The following is a 24,288-nucleotide window of genomic DNA, read 5'->3' on the forward strand; positions in this document are numbered from 1 at the left end:
ATCAGTGGTAGCTGAATTGTGATTTGGCTGTTTGGCCATTTTAAGGAAGTGGGGGGGGAGTGTATCTTATAGATTGCTGTGAGTAGGCATGTGCATGAGGAAAAAGATTCATACAATTTCGGTTTCACTGGAATCCAAAATGGCCCAAATCCCATCCCCCCACTTCAGCCATGCATGTGCCTTTCTCCCCTGCCTTCCAGGGGAGTGTCTCCACTGCTTAAAAGGGGGAAAGCATTTAAAGGGCACACCAAGCAGTTGATGTGTCACCTAGCAGCTGATGTGTCATGATCAGCTGCTTGGTGGGCCCTTTACGTGCCTCTCCATTGCTAGAAAGGCTGGGGGAAGGCATTTAAAGGGCCCACCTAGCAGCTGATCATGATACATCAGCTACTTGGCACTCCCTTTAAATGGCTTCCTCTCCTTTCAGGCAGCGGAGACAATCTCTGCTGCTTGGGAAGGCGAGGGAGAGAGACACATGCACAGGAAAAGATTTGGACCATTTCGAATTCGGCTGAACCCAAAACAGTCCGCATTTTTTCCCTGTACACATGCGTGCTCTCAGCATCCTATAAGATACATTCATATATACACTTGGCAAAATCCACTTGCAAACGGTCGCTAAAGTGGATCCAAACAGCACTATTGAGCCTGTGCGGAAGCGCTCCTTGTTTGCTCCATGGACAGGGGGCATGGAATTGAAACCAAGTAACCACAGCCAGCCCCTCTCTTTGCTGAAAATTTGGGAAATGAAATCATATGTCTGGACAGTGTGACTGATGGGGCGGCAGGGCTGGCTTTCGAAGTGGAAAGGGCATGCGTGTTCAGTACAGGTGGGCAAATGAAACAGCGGTCCGGAAATTCTAAAATAAAGGAGCGAGCTGTCTTTGGAACCCCAGTTGTGGCGTACTCACATCTCATTGCAATATGCCAAAAATTCAGAGTTCCGGACTTTGTCTTTCTCTCTCCTGTTAATATTCAATCAAACCTGTTTTCTCTTTCTCTGTAAGCAGGCTGTGTATTGGACTGTCAGCTGTCATAATACGAGGTTTTAAAAGGGAGGCGGGGGGTGGGTCAGAAGTCAGAAGAGGAAGGCAGGACTGAAGAGAATTCCCCGTTGGGGTTATGCACAAGGAGGCCAAGCAAAGATTAATTAAAAGCAGCACCTCCCTTACACCCCTGCCTTCTCTTGCTAAGGTACCAGCTGGGAAGGGAAGAGATGTCATTTTTTTTTCTTAAGAAGTGGAAATTGGGATACTTGGCATCTGTTACTCATCCTCACGGTGACGTGATTGTTATTGGTCCTGCAGATGGCATCTGATGGGAAAGAATAACATTTGGAGAACCCCCCCCCCTGCTATTCTTCCCCGTAATTGCACATATCTCTGTAGATGAGAAAATTCTTTATCGTCTAGCACAGGGGTAGTCAAACTGCGGCCCTCCAGATGTCCATAGACTACAATTCCCATAAGCCCCTACCAGCATTTGCAGCACCTCCCTTACACCCCTCCCTTACAGCATTTGCTGGCAGGGGCTCATGGGCATTGTAGTCCATGGACATCTGGAGGGCCACAGTTTGACTACCCCTCCAGCACCTCATTACTCTCCACAGTCATGAAATCGCTCCTGGATATCGACAGATTTAGGTACCGAAACAAGGAGAGAGAGCGATCTGAATTGAGATTTCCTAGCCAGCTTTGTGCAGTGAGGCGAAATTGAACTTAAGCCTGAGTATAACAAATCTGCTCTCCAAACTAGGCTTTCTCAGCCAAAACCCTGGGGTTTCCTGACAGCCCTGGAGGGTTTCCCAAATAGGTGGGGGTTAATTAGTTTTTAATATATTTTTGACTTTGTTAAACATTTATTGGTTGATATGACCATATAGGGTCATGTTGACACCCCCATCAAAATGGCCAATGACGGGCCTGGAGAGGGTGGAAAGGGGAGGGGCCCAGGGATGGGCGTGTCCACAGCTATTCTTACCAACCATATTCTGCACGATTGTGGCCACTTCTGGGGTTTCTCGAAGCCTGAGAAATGTTTCAAAGGTTTCCCAGTGGTAAAAAAGTTGAGACAGGCTGCTCTAGACCCTGATGGGGAGAGAACTTTAGTTTCGGCAAATGTTGCTTCTCTGAGTCAAGGAGCAAAGGATTTGCATCTCTAAAGATGCCCCAAGGTGGGGGTAGAGAAGGGGAAGAATACCCTTTTTGAGTAGCCAAGCATCGCGTAGTGGCTAGGGGCAGTGGAGAACCGGGGTTGTTTCCCCACTCCTCCACATGTGGCCAGTGGGGCGGCCTTGGGGTCGTCACAGTTCTCTTAGAGCTGTTCACATAGAACAGTTCTTCTAGAGCTCTCTCATCTCCACCTGCCTCACAGGGTGTCTGTTGTGGGGACAGGAAGGGAAGGGAGTTTGTCAGCCACTTTGGGACTCCTTCAGGTAGTAAAAAGTGGGGCATAAAAATCCTATCTCTTCTTCTGAGGCTGAGATTAGGAAACAGCAAAGCAATCTCCCAGGTAAGAAGAGACAGGAAACAGTGTTGATGGTTCAGGGGCTGTCAACAAAATTTGTGGCAGGTTAGAAGCTTTCCTGAGTCACTGCTTACTTCTTCACTCTCAAAAGTTCATCCTCTGCCACAAATGTTGTTAGTGGTTAAAGATTATTGGGAGAACTGGGTTTGATTCCTCCTCTGCATTTGTCCAGCTGGGGGAGCTTGGGCTAGTCACAGTCCTCATAGGACTGTGGTCTGACCCAGCAGGGCTCTTCTGATGTTCTTAGGAAGCTGAACTAGATGGATCACTGGTCTGATCCAGCAGGGCTCTTCTGATGTTCTTAGGATGCTGGACTAAATGGACCCCTGTCTGATCCAGCAGGGCTCTTCTGATGTTCTTAGGATGCTGGACTAGATGGACCCCTGGTCTGACCCAGCAGGGCTCTTCTGATGTTCTTAGGATGCTGGACTAGATGGACCCCTGTCTGATCCAGCAGGGCTCTTCTGATGTTCTTAGGATGCTGGACTAGATGGACCCCTGTCTGATCCAGCAGTGCTCTTCTGATGTTCTTAGGATGCTGGACTAGATGGACCTCTGGTCTGACCCAGCAGGGCTCTTCTGATGTTCTTAGGATGCTGGACTAGATGGATCACTGGTCTGATCCAGCAGGGCTCTTCTGATGTTCTTAGGATGCGGACTAGATGGACCCCTGGTCTGACCCAGCAGGGCTCATCTTATGTTCCTGGGATGCTGGACTAGAGGGACCACTGGTGAAGTCCTGATGGTCAAGGAAGGAGAGCATCCTACCTGAGCCCTGGAAACAGCCCTGTCTCGAAGGGTTTGAGTTTGCTTCTATGATCCTGGTCAGAGAACGATCTCTTGGGTGGAGGATTTCCTCTGTAGATATACGATAACATGGCCATCTGTGTTTCCTTCCGTTTTGAGGCTGTAGCCTCAAGCAGATGGTTAGAATCAGATGCCGCTAATTTCTTTGAGGAGTGTCCCATTCGTTCCCCCTCTTCCCTCGCTCCAGATTGATTTGATTCCCAGTAGCCTTAAACTGGGATCTTGAGAATAGTTGTGTGTGGTTGCAGGGGGTGGTGTGGAGGGAGGCCTCGCTCCTTGGCTGTGTTTCCTGCAGTGTGCACAGAACAGTGTAAAGATAAAGATGGCCATGATGTGTTTGGTCCCTTTCTCGTGTTGATATTGACATGGGAGAAGCTGTCGGCCCACTTCTTCTAGTGGTGAAAGGAGACTCGGACCTGGTAGCCACCCCATAAGGTATTGCAGGAGGCTGGACAATCGCGCGTCCGTATCTTGCTACAAAGAGCAGACTTCTGCAGCCTCAATTTGCCTCAGAGCCATGATGGGAAGAAAGAGGGGCTTAGCTCTTCAACCCCTACTTAGTGAAATTGGTCCTCTGCTTTCCTCCTAGCATTTTAAAGGGGGGGGGAAACATGTGTCCTTTAAAGCTGGATGAAGGAGTTGCACGCACATCTGTGTTCAGTTTTGGGCACCCCAGTTTGAAGAGGGATGTTGACAAACTGGAGTGTGTCCAGAGGAGGGCAACAAAGATGGTGAGGGGTTTGGAGACCAAGACGTATGAGGAAAGGTTGGGGGAGCTTGTTCTGTTTAGCCTGGAAAGGAGACGACTGAGAGGGGATCTGATAACCCTCTTCAAGTATTTAAAAGGCTGCCATGTAGAGGATGGAGCAGAGTTGTTCTCTCTTGCCCTGGAGGGACGGACCAGAACTAATGGGATGAAATTAATTCAAAGGAAATTCCGTCTAAACATCCGGAAGAAGTTCCTGACAGTCAGAGCGGTTTCTCAGTGGAACAGGCTTCCCCGGGAGGTGGTGGGTTCTCATCTTTGGAGATTTTTAAACAGAGGCTGGATAGCCATCTGACAGAGAGGCTGATTCTGTGAAGATTCAAGGGGGTGGCAGGTTACAGTGGGTGAGCGAGAGGGTTGTGAGTGTCTTGCATAGTGCAGGGGGTTGGACTAGATGACCCAGGAGGTCCCTTCCAACTCTATGATTCTGTCTTTAGAATACCCCCCACATTTAAAAAAGACCTTCGACCATCTACAAATCAGGTTCTTTAGTTTTCGAATACCACATGCACAAAAAATATTACTGGAAATCAAAATTACACAATTCAATCTTTCATTAACCATTCATCATTATAATATATAATGATATATTATATTATATATTAAATAAAAATAATAATATGATGAAATACCTATATGATTCCATGTTTCTAGGATTATTTGAGTCAGACAAGGAGACCGGGCTTCAGATCTGAAAAGATACGGGCTGGGTGCACCCCAGAAGGCAATAAAGCTGCGTCAAGACTGATTTCAGCCCACAGGGCATTTGTCCAAAGCCCGCCTGCCGTCTATCTAACAAGATAATTCCTGAAATCTAATTAAGGGCGTGTGGCAAACCCGTATTTCACAGCGCTCCTAGTGCTAGCGTCTGTGCTTTATGCTGCTGTTCTGTTTTTGATCTGTTGGTCGGTGGTTTTATTCTGTATGAAAGATGAATGGTGAGTGAAGAGCCTGTTTGAGTTCACATTGCAGAGGCTATCTGGGCGCATAACCAGGAGAGCCATAGTGCATATCTTCCCCAGAGTTTGTTGAATGTAAATAGCATGTGGCCAAAGATCAGGTCTGTGGGGGATGGGGTGGGGAGAAAGGCCGCTTGCTCCAGGTTCGGAAATTCCTGTAGATTGGGTGGTGGAGTCACAGGAGGGCAGTTTTGGGGAGGAGTTCAGGCCTGCCTGCTCCATAGAAGGCCAGATCCTGAAGATTAAACTGAAATACTTTGGCCACCTCATGAGAAGGAAGGACTCCCTGGAGAAGAGCCTAATGCTGGGAGCGATCGAGGGCAAAAGAAGAAGGGGACGACAGAGAATGAGGTGGCTGGATGGAGTCACTGAAGCAGTCGGTGCGAGCTTAAATGGACTCTGGGGAATGGTAGAGGACAGGAAAGCCTGGAGGATCATTGTCCATGGGGTCCCGATGGGTCAGACACAACTTCGCACCTAACAACTAACAACAACAAGGATTTATGTGTTTTTCACAAAGTCTGTAGACCTAATTCAAACTTCTGTCTAAGGGCAAGGCCGACATTTCACATAGCTCAGGAAATCATCTTCTCTATCTTTTATGCCTCTCCACAGACCTCGCGGGTGAAGGGGTGGCACAAGTTAAATGTGTGTAGGTCAGCCTGCCCTACTTCACAGGGTTGTTGTGAGGGATCAAAGGAAGAAGAGAGAACCATGTATGTTGCTCAAAGAAAGGGCAGAAGAAAAATGAGTTGATTTTCTCACCCTGCTTTTCACTACCTTAAGGAGCCTCAATGTGGCTCACAATCACCTTCCCTTCCTCTCCCCACAACAGACACCCTGTGAGGGAGGTGGAGCAGAAAAAGCTTTGACAGAGCTGCCCTATGAGAACAGCTCTAACACCACTGTGACTAGCCCAAGGTCACCCATCTGGTTGCATATAGAGGAGCGGGGAATCAAACCCAGCTTGCCAGATTCGAAGCCGCCACTGTCAACCACTACAGCAAGCTGGTTGATCTGGGGTTCCCCAAATGTTTTCTTGCATTCTTCAAAATCCCAGTTTTTTGGCTTTGGGGAGAATTTGTGCAAGACTTTTTGGAATTCATTTATGCTGGCAGAATTCCTGCTTGCCGTGTTTCAACATGGTGAACTCTGTAAAAGAGAAATTTCTCTTTAATTTCTTTCTCCAGTTTTCCATTGCCCCACATGGTGGCACTCTGTTTTCCCTTTTGCAAATTCAGTCCTTGTAAGACAGGGGGTGTTCTAGCAGGAAGTTAGGAAGGTTTGGGAAGGCAATTCCAGCCTGTACGGAGCTACAGAGAGAAATCCGTAACTTTTGGCAAACTTCTCTATGTGTCCTTTCTTTGAATTTTCATCTTTCGATCAAAATAGAATTGATTCTAGACAGCCTCCAAATTTGTAATAAAGGAAAATAGCGGATCGTTGCTAAAGAAGGGAAATGCTCTTGAGTTCCTAAGAATCCCATAATTACTTGGCATCTCCAATGCTATATTTTACCCTATCCCATAGTAATGGTCTTGTTGTGTAGTGGTTAAGGGGGATTGAGCAAAGATCTGGAGGCTCCAGTTCAAATCCCCACACTTAGGGTTATAAAATTACACTGAGTATTTCTGGGCCAGTCACTCTTTCACAGCCTGCCCTACATCACAAGGTCTTTGTGAGGGATCAAAGGAAGAAGAGAGAACCATGTATGTTGCACAAAGGAAAGGTAGAAGAGTAAAAGGGGAGCTTATTAATATATTCAGTGTCACTACAAGAGGTGCATTCATGATACATCATCAAAGAGTTCAGCTGTATGCTTTTCCCTACTGGTAGCCATGGGACTAGTTTTTAACTAATGCTTAAAGTCTCCAAAGTTTCTAACCACAGCATACCAGTGATCTCTGCATTCTTCAGATGTAAATCCCTGTTTGACTGGGTAGGAAATTTTCTTCTTCTTCTTCTTCTCTCTCTCTCTCTCTCTCTCTCTCTCTCTCTCTCTCTCTCTCTCTCTCTCTCTCTCTCAGATATGTCCCCTTTCCTTGACCGAAATAGGAGTCTTTGTCTACTTTCCAAATTTCCTTGCCAACTTTCCCCCGGTTCTCCTCTGTGTTAAACCACCCTCAACTAAGACTGCCTTTTCAGTCAAGGCAGAAATCTGGCTGACTCCTCAGCAAGCAGCTCTCAAATCTTTTTCTGCTCAGCTGATGTGAACCCATCAGTTTGACTGGAGCAGCCTGTCACTCAAGGCTCTCTGTTTCTGTCAAGAGTTAATCCTTTACTCCATTTGTATGACACTTCTAAGCTTTTAATAATAATTTCCCACCCTTTGAGCTCATTACTTCAGGGGAGGTTCTCACAAGCTTCTCCTGTGCTATGGGCAAAGCATGCAGGAGCATGTTATGTTTTTGTTTACGTCCAAAAGTCAAACATATCGTTAGATATTTTCACAAAACTCAAAATGTTTTTAACAACCTGTTTTAACCATCTCCACCCTCAGGTGGGTCTGGAGAGTGAATCAACATGGACATTTTCCTCCCCTTTCTTGTGCAATACATAAAAGTGGTAAGCCCATGACTGAAGATGCCATCTTATCATAGAATCATAGAATCATAGAGATGGAAGGGACCCCCTAGGTCATCTAGTCCACCCCCCTCCGCACAATGCGGGACAGTCACAGCCCTATTGCTCATCCACTGTCACCTGCCACCCTGTTGAACCATCACTGAATCAGCCTGGCGATCCAGTCTCTGTTTAAAAATGTCGAAAGATGGAGAACCCACCACCTCCCAGTTTGCTGGTTGTACTCTTCCCCTGTTATAACCAGTGCAACACTGAATGCTCAGTGCACAAAGTGACTTTCCTTCCCCATAGGTATGGCTTTAACTTCTTTGTGTCCCACACTATGGCCAATCATCTCCAGAAGCTATCTCCTTCCTGGTGGCACCTGGGTTTGGGCCACTGTGTGAGACAGAGTGTTGGACTGGATTGGCCATTGGCCTGATCCAGCACGGCTTAGCTTATGTTATTTTTAATGCTCTGTCTGGGGCAGTCATGCATTATATTGTTGGTGCTTGGGGGGCAACAGTAGAAGGGCGTCTAGAATTCTTGGCCCTGCTGGTGGACCTCCTGAGGTCATTATGCTAATTCCACGACATCAGAAGAATTTTGACCATTTCCAATTCAGGCTGAAATCAAAGTACCGTTCACTTTTCCGGATTTGGCTGAATAAATTCGTCCGAATCTGAAAAGGTTCGGGTGGAGTTTTTTTTAAAGCTACTCATGCTCTCCTTCCCAGGCAGTGTCTCTGCTGCCTGAAAAAAGGAGCAGGGGAGAAGAGAGAGAATGCCCACCAATCAGCTAACCAGTCATTATCAGCTGTTTGGCACGGGGCTCTTTAAAAATGCCTGCAAGACATAGGGAGTCATTGAATGAGCACCCTGCATTACAGCTGATACTGACAGGCATGGCACTCTTTAAATGCCCTCGAAAGACATTCTCCCTCTTCAGGCTCCACCCCCCAAAAATCTCCAGGAATTTTCCACGCCCCCTCCAGACGGCAACTCTTATATTCCCCGCATGAAGTGAAAGCAGCTTTTTAACAGATCATTTAAAACCCCCGACGCAGAATGCTTTTATTTACATTTAAGGCTTTTGCTAAATATAGGGCTTCCAGCCCCCCCCAACACACACACACACACACACAAAACAGCCGTTATAGCCCTTGCTGAGCCAATGTGGTTGTCGTGGCAAATTTCTGCCACGGCCCTCCGCCTGCCCTGCTCTGCTGTCATTGACGGTTACGTAACGGGCTGTCAAAGCGGTCCAAGGTAAATCCGAGGTCAGGTTGCGGGTGGATGGTGGTGCTGGCAGCTTCAGGGCTGTTTTTCAAGGGTGATCATTGCGGCGGTCCCTCCCCACCCCCTGCCTGTAAGAGAGGCTGTTGTGTGCGTGTTTGTGTGTGTGAGTGTGTGTAAGGATGACTTATGCTGCTTTTTGCAAACATGAAAGGGAGCCTGTCTTGAAAAACCCTGACCGTAAAATCTCAGTAGATGCGGTAGCCTTGGCGGAAGGGAAGAAATGCAACCTCAAGAGTTTTCTCCTCGGGGTTAACTGGGGAGACACAAAAAGGAGATCAGTCAAAAAAAAAATCTTCTGAAAATTCACAAGGGGCTCCTGAAACTTTCTCTGGGAAAGGGTTGTGGGAGGCTGATGCCTTTCCAGAAGGCCCTGTGCCTCCCTGCAGCTGTTACGAGCTTGGCGGTTTCAAATTTCTCTTTCCTGCTGTTTCCCACTAGACCCCCCCCCTCCGTTTTGATTCTTATTTTTGCTCAGGGGACCTGAACCCAAGCCTTTAAATTCCGTCTGACAATGGCTGGTGTAGCTGAAAAGAATCCGTTGGGTTTGCATTCACTTCCTGTTTGACCTGTGGCTTCTTGGGGACAGGATGCGTGCAAAGCTAATTTTTAGCGCACAGTTGTTTGAGTCCCTTTGCAAGAAAAGCGGGGTAAAATGTTTTAAATAAACGCGAAGGTCGCCCGGGGTTCTGTTGTTTTCCATGTGTTGATTGCTCATTAACCAATCCGCGCACAATGTATTAGGAGCATGAATTATGTACGCCAGACATACAGCCCGCATATAAAAACGTTATTTCTTTGCCAGCCTTCTGGTAGCACCTGGACGTCTCCCGTTATTACGACTGATGAACACACGAATCTGCTTGCTACTGAATCAGACGCTTGGCCCGTCAGAGTCAAGATTGACTGCTCAGGCCAGTAGCGGCTCTCCAAGGTCTTTCACATCATCTACTACCTGGTCCTTTTAACTGGAGATGCCGGGGATTGAACCTGGGGCCTTCTGCATGCCAAGCAGATGCTCTGCCACTGAGCCAAACTGCCAAACCCCATCTTTCTCCCCAGTTGGAAAAGAAGAGTGGCTGACTTAGTTTCCCCCTCTTATTCTCACAACAGCCCTGCAAAGTGGCTGGCTCATGTTCACCTAGTAAGCTTCCCTTTGTAGAGATTCAAGCCGAGGCCTGCTGGATCCTAGTACGAATTCTACTCAGAATGCATACAACAGGCGTATGCAATCCCGATGTACTGACGCAACTAACCGGAACAAGCTGGAGGCATAAGAACGGCTGTGCTGGATCGGCCCAATGGAGGATCTAGGCCAGCATCCTAGTTCCCAGTGTGACAGAAGGCAGCCGTTAAAAATGGAAAAAGGGGGGTGAGGGGAAAAGAAACTTAACCCCCAAATTGAATTAAAAACTGAAAATTAAAAATATTTGCCTTGGTTTGAGTGCGTGGATTTGGAGTGGCATAATGCTTTAACAAATCATAGAATCATAGAGTTGGAAGGGGCTATACAGGCCATCTAGTCCAACCCCCTGCTCAACGCAGGATCAGTCCTAAGCAGGATCAGCCCTAACAAAGGCAGAAGAAGAAGAGTTGGTTTTTATAAGGAGTCTCAAAGCGGCTTACAGTCGCCTTCCCTTTCCTCTCCCCACAACAGACACCCTGTGAGGTGGGTGAGGCTGAGAGAGCCCTGATATGACAGAAGAAGAAGAAGAAGAAGAAGAAGAAGAAGAAGAAGAAGAAGAAGAAGAGTTGGTTCTTATATGCCGCTTTTCTCTACCCGAAGGACTCTCAAAGCGGCTTACAATCGCCTTCCCTTCCCTCTCCCCACCACAGACACCCTGTGAGTGAGTCCTGAAATTACTGCTCCGTCAGAACAGCTTTAGCAGTGCTGTGGCGAGCCCAAGGTCACCCAGCTAGGTGCACGCGGGGGAGCACAGAATCAAACCCGGTTCATCAGATCACAAGTCCGCCCTCTTAACCACTACACCAAGCAGGCAAGAAGATACATTTTCATATCTTTTTGTGGTGAGCGTTTAGCTTCCTGTCTGCTCTTAGCTTCTCAAGTGTGAGATCAGCTGTTTCAGGGAAATGTTTGAGCTGAACTATTGACTCATCTCCTGAAAACGAACATCTGGTTTTAAGAATCCTCCCTGCGTTGCAAGTTTTGAGTTGTTACTACCATGTTAATAGTAGAGAGGGGGAACAGAAGGCAAAAAATATCTTGCATCGAACTTTCCCTAACAGACCTATGTTTTCACACAACCATTAAACAGTGTCGCATGACCATCCGTCTCATGGTCTGGCTCCTGACCAAGCAAGCCAGCCTTCCTTAATTACAGGTATAACAGGGATCTCACCCTCCCCAGTGCGGAATGAGACCAGCCTTTATGGGGGCTGCAAACCTCTTTCCATTCTCTGCTTGTAAAGAGAGACTCTGACAATTCACCTCCTTTTTGTGGCCACAAGCAGAATGGATTTTTATAATTTTGGATTCTCACCAAGGACAGACCAAAGGACGTCTGATTCCGTGGACTTAATTCAAGTGGGTAGCCGTGTTGGTCTGAAGCAGCACAACAAAACAAAAATCCAGCCGCGCTTTTAAGACCAACCGAGATTTATTCAAGGCGTGAGCTTTCGAGGGCAAGCGCTCTTCATAGTCTGAGGAAGAGCGCTTGGACTTGAAAGCTCACACCTTGAATAAATCTTGGTTGGTCTTAAAGGTGTCTGGGGACTTGGCAGATGGTGAGTGGGTGGGAGGAGGGATGGTGTCGGTGCTTGGCTCTTGGGGCCCTTTCTTGCATGCCCAGTGAAATGCCGATCGCCACTTTGGGGTCGGGAAGCAAATTTCCTCCAGGCCAGGCAGGCTAGGGATTCTGGTTGGGGGAGGGGGGGTTCATCTGGGCATGGAATTGAGGTCACCGTGGGCGGGCAGGTAGTGGTGCATTTCCTGCATTGTGTACGAGGTCCCCTCCAACTCTATGATTTTCTAAGTTCTCACAGTGCCAACTTTTTAAGGCGTCTAAAGAATATGATTTGATACAACTGAATGAATATATTTTCATTTAAAATATTAAAATAAAATAGGCTGCCTAAGGAGGTGGTGAGCTCCCCCTCACTGGCAGTCTCCAAGCCAAGGTTGGATGCACACTTTTCTTGGATGCTTTAGGATGCTTTGGGCTGATCCTGCGTTGAGCAGGGGGTTGGACTAGATGGCCTGTATGGCCCCTTCCAACTCTATGATTCTGTGATTCCAAAACGGTTTATCAGTGTCGAAGTTAATTGCACGTGTCTTCTTAAACTCCCCCCCCTGTTGAACCCCATGGTTGCCCCCCCCCCTGCATTTTCGCATCCTGCCTTTTGTCTCAGTTTTGTGCCATATGTCTCCGAGGGGACTCTTAACGGCCATTGCGTAACACTTGGCAATTCATTCCCTGTCCCGGTTTTGTATTCACAGCCTTCTCCTTGTGCGTAAGCCGGCTTCCTGGCGCTGCGGTCCCAGTGCTGCATTACGAGCCGCAGGATTTTGCTCCCTTTAAAAACGCCACGCTCCTGGGACGCTGAAAGGAATCCGTTTGGGGCCGAGACATTTGGAGATCACCACTGCTGAGACGTCTGGGTGGAGGGAGAGAACTGGGGGAGGGGGGGATTTTTCTCCCCTTACTCACCATCTTGTTTTCTTCTGTGAGGAAGTAATTTCATTAGCGGCAGGAAACGGGACCGGCTGGGAGCAGATGGCAGGAAGCCGGGAGCCCCACGGCCGGCTGCGAGGTGCTGGGCTAGGATTCCTTGAGCATCCCTTAGGGCAGGGGTAGTCAACCTGTGGTCCTCCAGATGTCCATGGACTACAATTCCCATGAGCCCCTGCCAGCGTTTGCTGGCAGGGGCTCATGGGTATTGTAGTCCATGGACATCTGGAGGACCACAGGTTGACTGCCCTTGCCTTAGGGGGCAGTTTTACACTGGAAGAGGAGGGCATAAATATTGTGTAGCTTGCCTCCAAGTCATGATTATGATGATGATGAAGAAGAGAAGATCTAGTCTCTTATACCCTGCTTTTTATTATCCGGAGGAGTCCCCAAAATGGCTTACATACACTTTCCCCTTCCTCACCCCGCAGCAGACACCTTGTGAGGTAGATGGAGTGGGGAGAGCTCTGAGAGAACTGTTCTGCGAGAACAACTCTGACAGAACTGGGGCTGGCCCAAGGTCACCCAGCTGGCTGCATGTGGAAGAGAAGTGGGGAATAAAGCCCGGCTCTCCGGATTAGAGCCTGCCACCCCTAACCACCACACCAAGCTGGATGTCTGTTGGAAGCACAGCCAATCTCCCGATGACGGATATGTATGTTCCCTTGGAGAAAAGGGCTGCTTTGGAGGGTGAACTGGACAGCATCCTTCCCCAGCGAGGTTTCTCACCTCCTCCACATGCCTCTATGCTTAAAACAAAAGCATGTTGTTGGCTTAAGCTAATGTCCTCGTTCAGGAAAGTCAGTGCTTGGTGCTGCACTGATGTGTCCCTGCTGAATCCAGTTTTCAAGGGGAAAAAGAAAGAGGTAATTGTTCCCTTTAAGAGTGAGACACTGGAGTAAGAATCTTGCAGATGGAATGGATCTCCCGGGTCATCTAGACCAGCCCCCTGCAGAATGCCAGAAATGCACAATTCCGTGCCCACCCAGTCCGGGCTGGAAGAAATTTGCCTCCCAAACCTAAGGATTCAAAGAGATCCGATTTTCTGGTAGCCAGGCAGAGGGTATTGGGAGGTGGTTTCCCATTTCCTGCTTCAGCATCATGACGCCTAGTGTTCCTTGGAAGAACTACTGCCCAAACCCTTGGAGGTCTCCCATCCAAATACTAGGTCAGCCATTCTTGGCTTCTGAGATCTGACGGGATCAGGCTTACCTGAGCTGTCCACATCAGAATAAGGTAGGGTCTGTTGCCTGAATCATAGAATCATCGAGTTGGAAGGGACCTCATGGGTCATCTAGTCCAACCCCCTGCCCTAGGCAGGACACTCACAACTCTATCGCTCATCCACTGTCACCTGCCACCCCCTTGAACCTTCACAGAATCAGCCTCTCTGTCAGATGGCTATCCAGCCTCGGTGTTTTAAAATTTCCAAATTTTTGAAGATCAGTTGTAATAGTGGGAGATTTCCAGGCAGCGCCTGGATATTGGCAACACTCATCCTGGCCCCAAGTCATCTTTTTTTCTAAACCTAATACTCCCACTTTGCTCTAGCTTTTCTTCATTGGAAAGATGCTCCAACCCCCTTAATCATCCGGGTTGCAATTTTGGAAACCGTTTTCGGGAAGGTGATTGCGGGTTAGGGCTGTCCTTCCCCGAACTCCCCTGCCTTCCACGGCGAAAGAAGACAACGTACACACCAAAGTGAGCTCCTCCTTCGACTGTGAGGTGTTGACTCAGCTTCATTCTTGCTGGACACCCTGCCGTTAGCCACAAAAAAGCCCAGGTGCCGTATAAAAGCGGCCTTCCTACCTGAAGTCAAATTGGCAGGGATAAACTGAATATTGCCGGGTTGTGGCATCTGCTTTTAGGAGCAGGCCCCTGAGAGGAGCCCTGAGAGGATGGATGGAATACTTCTTAAGACATCGCCTTTTAGTAGTTTGGTGTCGTGGTTAAGGAGTGCGGACTTCTAATCTGGCATGCCAGGTTCGATTCTGCGCTCCCCCACATGCAGCCAGCTGGGTGACCTCGGGCTCGCCACAGCACTGATAAAACTGTTCTGACCGAGCAGTAATATCAGGGCTCTCTCAGCCTCACCCACCCCACAGGGTGTCTGTTGTGGGGAGAGGAATGGGAAGGCGACTGTAAGCCGCTTTGAGACTCCTTCGGGTAGAGAAAAGCGGCATATAAGAACCAACTCTTCTTCTTCTTAGTAATCTCAGGGCTCTCTCAGCCTCACCCACCTCACAGGGTGTCTGTTGTGGGGAGAGGAAAGGGAAGGCAACTGTAATTTGCTTTGAACCTCCTTCGGGTAGAGAAAAGCAGCATATAAGTACCAATTCTTCTTCTTCGTCTTCTTAATGGTAAAAGACCAGCTCTTCTTCTAAAGAGTAGAAAACAAACCCTAGGGTAGCCCCTGAGGCTGGAACAAGAGTCATTTAATCTGCACAGCCAGATGGATATCTGGGGCCTCAACAGAATTTCCTGAATTCAGGGTTTCTGGAATGGGTGGGAGTTAATTGATTTTTAATCCCTCCCTCCCTCCCTCCCTCCCTCCCTCCCTCCCTCCTTCTTTCTTTCTTTCTTTCTTTCTTTCTTTCTTTCTTTCTTTCTTTCTTTCTTTCTTTCTTTCTTTCTTTCTTTCTTTCTTTCTTTCTTTCTTTCTTTCTTTCTTTCTTTCTTTCTTTGTTCCTAGACCAGCGCAATAATATATATACCCGAGAAATGAATTGCAACAGAGAACCTGGGATATTGTTTTATGGCTTTACTGTTTTTATCATAATTTTGATTCAGTGACTGTTGTGCACTGCCCCAAGTCTAACTGGAGAAGGTGGTCTATAAATCAAATTATCATCATCATCATCACCATTAACAACAACAACAATTTATTTCTTCTTCTCTCTCAGGAAACTCCTCGAAGACTGCTGTGACCCCGGGCAGTCCTTTGCGATGACCAAAGAGAACTCTCCGGTGGGGAAGAATCTCTGGTTCGATGGGGAATTTCTATACTCCTTCACCATCGACAACAAAACCTTCTCCCTTTTCCCCAAGGTGAGTCACGATCTTGTGCCGTGTAAAATCTTCCTCTTTCGGAGACCACAAAAGTGCCACCCACTTGGTGGAATCTCTTGACTGTTACACTAGTGGGTAAACAGGTAGTATAAAGTTCAGCGTTCTTTGGTCAACTGAAAAAGGTTTAATGGACAGAAGAGCTCTCATTGTAGGTAATCTCACAGAACTACATTCTCACATTATAGGGACAATGTCCATGTTCTACAGGGGTAGTCAACCTGTGGTCCTCCAGATGTTCATGGACTACAATTCCCATGAGCCCCTGCCAGAAAACGCTGGCAGGGGCTCATGGGAATTGGAGTCCATGGACATCTGGAGGACCACAGGTTGACTACCCCTGCCCTAGAATGTCTTCAAATAAACCTGGCACTGAATGCAGGATGGCGTGTGGTTGATTAGATATTTAAAATGTTTGTAAGCTGCCCCTCCGGAGTCTTGTTTGAGCTAGCCATGGGTGGGCAATAGTTTTTTTTAACCGGTATTTTCCAGTTCGGGTCTATTATACATGAAAACATTTCAGGATTTCAGAAAAGCATTTATATCTTGGACTAGTAAAAAAGCCCATTGTTTGAAGAAGACAATGGGCGCTAGCAGGTGGGGACCAGAGCGAGCGGCAGGCGAGGGACAGAGCGAGGGACAGGCTACCTGAAAGAGGAGGCGGGCGGCGTCTCCTCTGCATTTTTTTGTTCTTCTGCGGCTTTCCCGGCGGCTCCATTGTGTTCTGGGGCCATGAGGGCAGGGAGCACCCAGCAGCTGCGCTGTGGGCGGCTGCCGGGGCTCCCAGGGCGCCGGCTTGAAGCGGCGAAAGGCTCCTCCAGGGGATTTTTTTTTCTGCTGGCTCTCGTGGGCGTGCCGGCTTGGAGCTGCGAAAGGCTCCTACAGGGTTAATGTTTTTCTGCTGGCTCTCATGGGCGTGCCGGCTTGGAGCTGCGAAGGGCTCCTACAGGAGTTTTTTTTTCTGCTGGCTCTCGTGGGCGCCGGCTTGGAGCTGCGAAAGGCTCCTACAGGAGTTTTTTTTTCTGCTGGCTCTCCTGGGCGCCGGCTTGGAGCTGCAAAAGGCTCCTCTGGGGGTGTTTTTTTTTTCTCTGCAGCTTCTTGGCGGCTGGAGTCTTGTGTTTGCGTCGGCGGCTCCCTTGGGGTCCGGCCTGACGCGGTGAGAGGCGCTTTGCGCCTCTCGCCGCGTCAGGCCGGGAGCAACTGCGAGCCGCGCTGCGCGCGGCTCGCAGTTGCTGGGGCTGGGAATCGGAGGGACCAATCGGCAGGCGCTTCGCGCCTGCCGATTGGTCCCTCCGATTGTCTGTCGTGAGGAAGGGTCCAATCCGGACCCTTCCTCATCACGGACAAAGCCCACCTCAAGGCCCCTTAACGAATTATTTAGTCCGTGGCGCCCGCGGCGCCACGGGCGGTGTACAGATGTTTTCAGAATTCTTTTTGGGTTTTCCAAGAAAACCTGGATATATTTGGGATATCGAAAGCTACCCAGCAAGTACCAGTAGGGAATTTTGGGGGTAGGTTTTCAGCTTGGGTAGAATAAGAAGAAGGAGAGTTGGTTCTTATATGCTACTTTTCTCTACCCGAAGGAGGCTCAAAGCGGTTTACAATTGTCTTCTCTTTCCTCTCCCCACAACTGACACCCTGTGGGGTGAGTGAGGCTGAGAGAGCCCTGATATCACTGCTCGGTCAGAACAGTTTTATCAGTGCTATGGTGAGCCCAAGGTCATCCAGATGGCTGCATGTAGGGGAGCGGGGAATCAAACCCAGCTCGCCAGATTAGAAGTCTGCACTGCTAACCACTACACCAAACTGTCTCTCTGAACGCACAGCCCTTGTTCTGAATCAAGGCAACCCAAGTCAAGATCAGGTAACGTCACGTTCCCAGTCAACTTCTCAAATAAACAGGCTTGGCATATTCAGCAAAAGCAATTTCTTGATACTTTTGGTTAAGGCTAAAACTGCAGTACCTATACAGATCAATATATTCCCCACCAGTCTCACCTTCATTGTCACGTCATACCACCCCAATTGAGAAGGTAACTTCCCCACTTTTGCAGGCATATTCCCCGCTCCTCCACATGCAGCACATGCAGCTAGCTGGGTGACCTTGGGCTAGTCACAGTCCTGATAGCGGTGTTCTCACAGGGCAGTAATCTCAGGGCTGTCTCAGCCTCATCTCTCTCACAGGGTGTATGGAAGGGAACGTGATTGTCAGCCACTTTGAGACTCCTTCCGGGCAAGAAAAGCAGGATATAAAAACCAACTCTTCTTCTTCTTTACAGATCCTGACAGGTAATTATGAAAGGCAAATAATCACACATCATCTCTGGAAAATGTGATAGCAGATAACACAATATCAAAGTCATTTTGTTGTCATACTGCAGCCCCACAGGGGTTTCAAGGGAAGGGATGTTCAAAGCTGGTTTGCTGTTGTCTAGCTCTGTGTAGCAGCCGTGGACTTCCCATCCAACCAGGGCTGACCTTGCTTAGCTTCTGAAGTTAGGACTTGGATTGGACTAGCCTGGGCTATCCAGGGCTGAATCTGCATGGAGCTTTTATTCCAATCCCAGGTCGATTCAGTCCCTGCCGTCAACCCTGAATGCGATGTCCATTTTGATTTTGGGCAATTTAAATTTTCCCTTCGCAACAAGCAGGATTGATCCGGAGTGACCCTACCTTTCCCCCGCAATATCCTGGAGTGGATATAACTCTCAATATTTGAAAAATCCGCTTGAGTAAAGGTGCAGCTCTTTGCTTGTCCTGAAGTCACTAGCTGCCTCGGGCCTCCAATGCTGTAGAAAAGCCCTGATTGTCCAGGGCGTCAGTTCAAAGGCTTCCTCGTTCCCAGACTGCAAAGGTTCCCTTAAAGGGGAAGCCCTAACTTCTCTCGGCTGAAGTTCCAGAAGCCCTAACTTTTCTAGGCAGAGATTTGTCTCTTGGATTTATTCCCCCTCCTTGGCTGTCTCCAATCTCCCCCCCCCCCATTCAAGAAAAAAAAGAAAGAGGCTCCTGCTGTGCTTGGCTCCCCCACCCCCTTCTGAGCTTCCCTAATCATGTGCAGAACACTTTTCTGATTCAATGGGGAGGGGTGAGGATAGAGTTCAAATCGATCTGAATTCAGTAGGATCCACAACAGAATAAACAAAGTAAGTGCAGAATCAGCCCTGGTCAGGGCCCCCAAGCAGCTTCTGGTAACCTCCTAAGTGCTAGAATGGATGAGTGGAATTTTATAGCGACTAACACCTTGTTTCTTGTTTTAAAAGCATTTTGTAGACACTGGCGTGGTTGCCACGCCTTCCTTATTTACCCCCCTGAACTTCTAGGCTGCTTTTCTGTCCAAGTATTGCAAATGGTTTCCAGGCAATTAAAAAAACCCCGGTACAATTTCATATCCAAACGGCAGCCAGCCAGAAAGCGGCCCGGCAGTACCTGCATGCCTATCGACTCCCACCGTAACGTTTCACATTAAAAGAACAATCAATATGGAAATGCAACACCTGCCATTTTGAGCTATTCGATGGACACAGCAAGATTGCCTCCGGATACTAGGCAGGCAGATGGATCAGTTCTGGCAGAAGCTACCGTGAACGGCAGAGGCAGCCTGGAGAGAGGGAGGCCGGGTCTCCTGCCCACGGACCACGGTGGGCATTTCAGGTTTAAAGGGACCTGGAAATGGCTGCCCGTTGCCTACCACCCCCCTCTCAACACCCTCCTTGCTACCTCTGTTCCTTCTAAACAGGCAGGAGAGAGCTGATGGCCAGACTCAGAGGCCAGGTCTACCGCCCACCAAAAACTGTTGTTTGTCTGTGGTGGAAAGAGCCTTTCCCTGACACAAGAGGAAGCAGTATGATGGTTAAGAGAGGCATCCACTAATCAGGATCGGGTTTGATTTCAGCATTTGTCCACATGGTGACCTTGGGCTGGAACAGTTCTCTCAGAGCTCTCTCAGCTTCACTTACCTCAGCTTCACTCCCTGAGCCTCCGGGGAGGGCGGTATATAAATATAATAAATAAATACCTCACAGGGTGTCTATTGTAGGGAGAGATTCAAATGAGTAGTCATGTTGTTCTGAAGTAGCACAATAAAATCAGAGTCCAGTAGCACCTTTAAGACCAACAAAGATTTATTCAAGGCGTGAGCTTTCGAGTGCAAGCTGATTTGAGACACATGAGGCCTGATGGGTGGCCTAGGGCAGTCACAGTTCTCTCAGAGCTCTCAGCCTCACCTATTTCACAGGGTCTCTGTTGTAGGAAGAGAAAGGGAAAGCGATTGTAAGCTGCTGTGAGACACATGAGGCCTGCTGGGTGGCCCGGGGCAGTTCTCTCAGAGCTCTCTCAGTCTCACCTACTTCACAGGGTTTCTGTTGTAGGGAGAGGAAGGGAAGGTGAATGTAAGCTTTGAGACACATGATGCCTGCTGGGTAGCCTTGGGCCGGTCACAGTTCTCTCAGAGTTCTCTCGGCCTCACCTACCTCACAGGATGTCTCTTGTGGGGAGCGGAAGGGAGAGGTGTTTGTTAGCTGCTGGAGCCTCCTTTGGACAGTGAAAAGTGGGGTATGAATCCAACTGTTTCTCTTCTTCTTCCCCCTGTGGATACCTCCTCTGCGAATGGAATGTGTTAAATTTGTGGGTTCAGAGGAACACAAACACTGGAAATGCCTTAAGCTCTTTATTAGGGCTCTGGTGTGGTACAGAAAGAGAGCAGACTGGACTGAAAAACACCCAAACAACCCCAACACACACACACAGTCCTGCACAATCGATCTGCCCACCAGATCTTGGCCAGTTTCAGGTTTAAACTGACCGGATCTGTCAGTCGGGATCCAGCTGCGCATTGGCTAATTACAGCCCAAGTGGGTCTCCTGCCTCAGACCTCAAGCTTGGTCCTTGGTAGGTCTGCAGACACCACAGGATAGACCTGTGGGATCCAAGCCATGCCTGTAGGATTCAGGGCAATTAGTTTGGGAGACATGTCTGGATTTGAGACCGTTATGCGTAGGGAAGAATGAATCCCCCCCTTCTCCTGAACTGATCTCTGAATCCGATCCTCCTTTGAGCAGTTGTGCCGTGTGAAGAGAAATGTCCTAGAGAGCCATTTGTAAACTTTTTGGCGCCTCGCTTGATCAGAGAGCAGAGCTGGAAGATACAAAGAAAAAAACACCTAAAATTGTTCTTTTTTGAGGGGGGGGGGAGGAATCTGGTTCGTTTTCCCCTGCAGAGGAATGCCAATAATCCTTTCTAAGATCTCCCCCCCCCCCGCCCTGAGATAAAAAAGAACATATGGACAAAATTAAACTCCGAGCTGAAATTTGATTTGTAGCTCTGTTTTTATATCTCAAAACTTTCCCAAATGTGGGCTAACTCCTTCAAAGATCGGCCCCGAAGAACAACAGACATTGTTCCCTTGCGACTGAGCAACCGAGAGGGCAGGGTAAGCATTCAAAGAGCCCCTTGAAAGCTCTGCAGCCTTGCCTAAAAATAAACTAGGCTTTGAGCGAGGAGACAGAAGGACAGGACGATAGCTGCCCTGATCAAATCGGAAGAATATTTCCAGCTGGATAACATCTCCTCTCCCACCACCTCTCCAATGCAGTGATCCCACCTGATCTTCATAAAAATAGCAAGGTGAGGTCCTTGGCAAAACTAGTCTTGGGTTGTACCACGTCAAGAAGGAGGTTGGCAAATTTCAGAACTGGGTGCTTCCATATTTGGCATGGGGGGCTTCCATGGGCATAACGCTAGGTGTGAATTCATAGGAAGATGTGGAAGAATTCACGATTTCTTTTATAGAATCGGAGAAGAAAAGGGCTGTTTTTTTTTAATACCCTGGGAGTCCCAAATCGGCTTACAAAAAAATTTCCCTTCCTTTCCCCACAATAGGCTGAGGTGAGGCCGAGGTGAGGCTGAGAGAGCTCTAACAGAACTGCTCTGTGAGAACAGCTGTAACAGAATTGTGACTGGCCCAGGCTCACCCAGCTTGCTGCATTTGGAAGTTGAGTGGGAAATCAAACTCGGTTCTTCAGATTAGAATACACCACGCTTAACCACCTTAAAAGGGGGTCAGATGGATTCATAGAGAAGTATACCAGTTGCTACCACCTGTGGTGACTGAGAGGAACCTCCACAGTCAGAGGCACTAAATCTCTGAATTCCAGAACCAGGAAGCAACATCAGAGCATGTTGTTGGCCCTCCAGAGGAAGTGTTTGGCTACTATGTCAGGCAGGATGCTGGACTAGATGGACCACTGGGCTGATTCAGCAGGGCTCTTCTGGTGTTCTCAGGATGCTGGGCTAGATGGACCACTGGTCTGACCCAGCAGGGCTCTCCTTATGTTAGAAGGAGCATAGAAGGAGGCAATCGGGGGCAGTTATATGTTCCACACAATATATTTCTGATAAAGCCTTGGAGGAGGAGCATGTCTCATGCCTTAAGTGCCACTCAGCGCTTAACAACCACGCAGGGAGGCTGTCCCGCCCCTGACTGCCTCCTCCTCCAACCAGCTTGCCTGTCTGTCCAGCGGCCAGCCAATCACCTTCCATCCCTCACCCCTGATCATCCCCTCCTCCTTCCACTTCCCTCCGAGGCTCGGAGTCTGCAGATCCCTGCTGCATGAGAGCTGCCCCTGCTAGTGGGTTCCCTTCCCGGGGGCCTCCAGCCTGCAGCCTTTCCGGGTCCTGGGGGGAGGGAGAGGGCATCTGCAGAGTTCTTCCTCCACCCCCCAATCTAGCCCCCATTGTATTCCTTAATGCAACAGGCTTGGCCCCTAGTTACAAAATAAAGCCAGAAAAACCACCCGTCCAAGATGCTGGAATGTCCTTTGCAAAGGAACAAATGAAAACCAGATGCAACGGAGAGTAAGCAAGGCAGTCTGTTTTGGGTTGGCCTTGTTTTTGTAAAGTAATGTAGCCTAAAGCCTTTATCGACAGACCTTAAATAAAGGCATAAATGTAAGGATAAAAATGGGGTTACAGCAGAACCACGGTGAAACAAGGCCACTGCATAAACTACTTAAAACTTAATTTTTACTGCATCAGAGCTCATTTCTTCATCCCTTTATCACTCTGTTATCCATAAAAGGTCCACCACTAAATTCACAAATTACATCAGTAAAACTTTTTATTTACATTTTTTCGTTGCAGGGACTCCTTATTTCTGTTTAAGTTCACACCATCTTCATTTCTGTGAGGTGGCTTCTGGCCTCTGCTTAAAAACTTCCAAAGGAGAAGAACCCACCACCTCCCGAGGAAGCCTGTTCCACTGGGGAACTGCGCTAGGTTTCAAATAAAAATCTCAACTCAGTCTCTGCACCCATTTTCAAGCTGGCAGGGGGGAGGATCCTGCAACATAATCCAGAATCTCCCTTGGCAAGTCTCTTTGCAACTAGGGTTGCCAGCCTCCAGGTGTTGACTGGAGATATCGTGGGGTTACACCTGATTTCCAGGTGACAGAGATCAGGTCTCTTGGAAAGGATAGCCACCTTAGAAGGTGGATTCTGTTGCATTATAGAATCATAGAATAATAGAGTGGGAAGGGACCTCATGGGTCATTTAGTCCAACTCCCTGCACTATGCAGGACACTCACATCCCAATCACTCACCCACTGTCACCTGCCACACCCTTGAGCCTTCAAAGAATCAGCCTCTCCGTCAGATGGCTCTCCAGCCTCTGCTTAAAAACCTCCAAAGATGGAGAACCCACCACCTCCCGAGGAAGCCTGTTCCACTGAGGAACCACTCTAACTGTCAGGAGCTTCTTCCGGATGTTGAGACAGAATTTCTTTTGAATTAATTTCATCCCATTTGTTCTGGTCTGTCCCTCCGGGGCAAGCGAGAGCAATTCTGCTCAATCCTCCATATGGCACCCTTTTAAATACCTGAAGATGGTTATCAGATCCCCTCTCAGTCGTCTCCTCTCCAGGCTAAACAGACCAAGCTCCCCCACCTTTCTTCATATGTCTTGAGACTCTGGAGATCTGGTACCCGTTTGAGTAGACAAGGCTGAACTTGATTGACCAAGGGTCTAACTCAGATAAGGCAGCTTCATATGCGGAAACATCCTGCTGAGTGTTCCTAGTGCCATTTGGAAGTGGCCGAGCCTAAATAGATCCTGAAAAATTTCAGCATTTTTCACATAGCTGCCGTTAAAGTGCCTTTAAAGGGCTCTAAAGGTAAAGGTAAAGGTATCCCCTGTGCAAGCACTGGGTCATGTCTGACCCTTGGGGTGACGCCCTCCAGCGTTTTCATGGCAGACTCAATACAGGGTGGTTTGCCAGTGCCTTCCCCAGTCATTACCGTTTACCCCCCAGTAAGCTGGGTACTCATTTTACCGACCTCGGAAGGATGGAAGGCTGAGTCAACCTTGAGCCGGCTGCTGGGATCGAACTCCCAGCCTCATGGGCAGAGCTTCAGACAGCATGTCTGCTGCCTTACCACTCTGCGCCACAAGGGGCTCTTTTAAAGGGCTCTAGGTTCCTTTAAATGCCGTCGGAGTGAACTCTCAGCTTGGAGAAAGTATCTAAAGGGACCTAGAGCCCTTTAAATGCCTTTGGATTTGCAGGCAGGTTGCAGAAGGCGTTTAAAGGGACCCCCTCCATTGGAAAGAGGAGAAGCCAGCTCAGCCA

General features: G+C 48.5%; 1 protein-coding gene across 1 annotated transcript in view; it reads left to right on the forward strand.

Moving 5' to 3' along the window:
- ST8SIA1 (ST8 alpha-N-acetyl-neuraminide alpha-2,8-sialyltransferase 1) overlaps nt 1-24,288 on the forward strand; it is a 100,134-nt gene that overhangs the window by 3,956 nt on the left and 71,890 nt on the right. Inside the window, exon 2 of the mRNA XM_077340209.1 lies at nt 15,508-15,652. Within this exon, the coding sequence (XP_077196324.1) occupies nt 15,508-15,652 (145 nt within the window). The remainder of the gene's footprint in view (nt 1-15,507; nt 15,653-24,288) is intronic.

This window comes from Paroedura picta, chromosome 5 (genome assembly GCF_049243985.1).
Source record: "Paroedura picta isolate Pp20150507F chromosome 5, Ppicta_v3.0, whole genome shotgun sequence".
NCBI lineage: Eukaryota > Metazoa > Chordata > Lepidosauria > Squamata > Gekkonidae > Paroedura > Paroedura picta.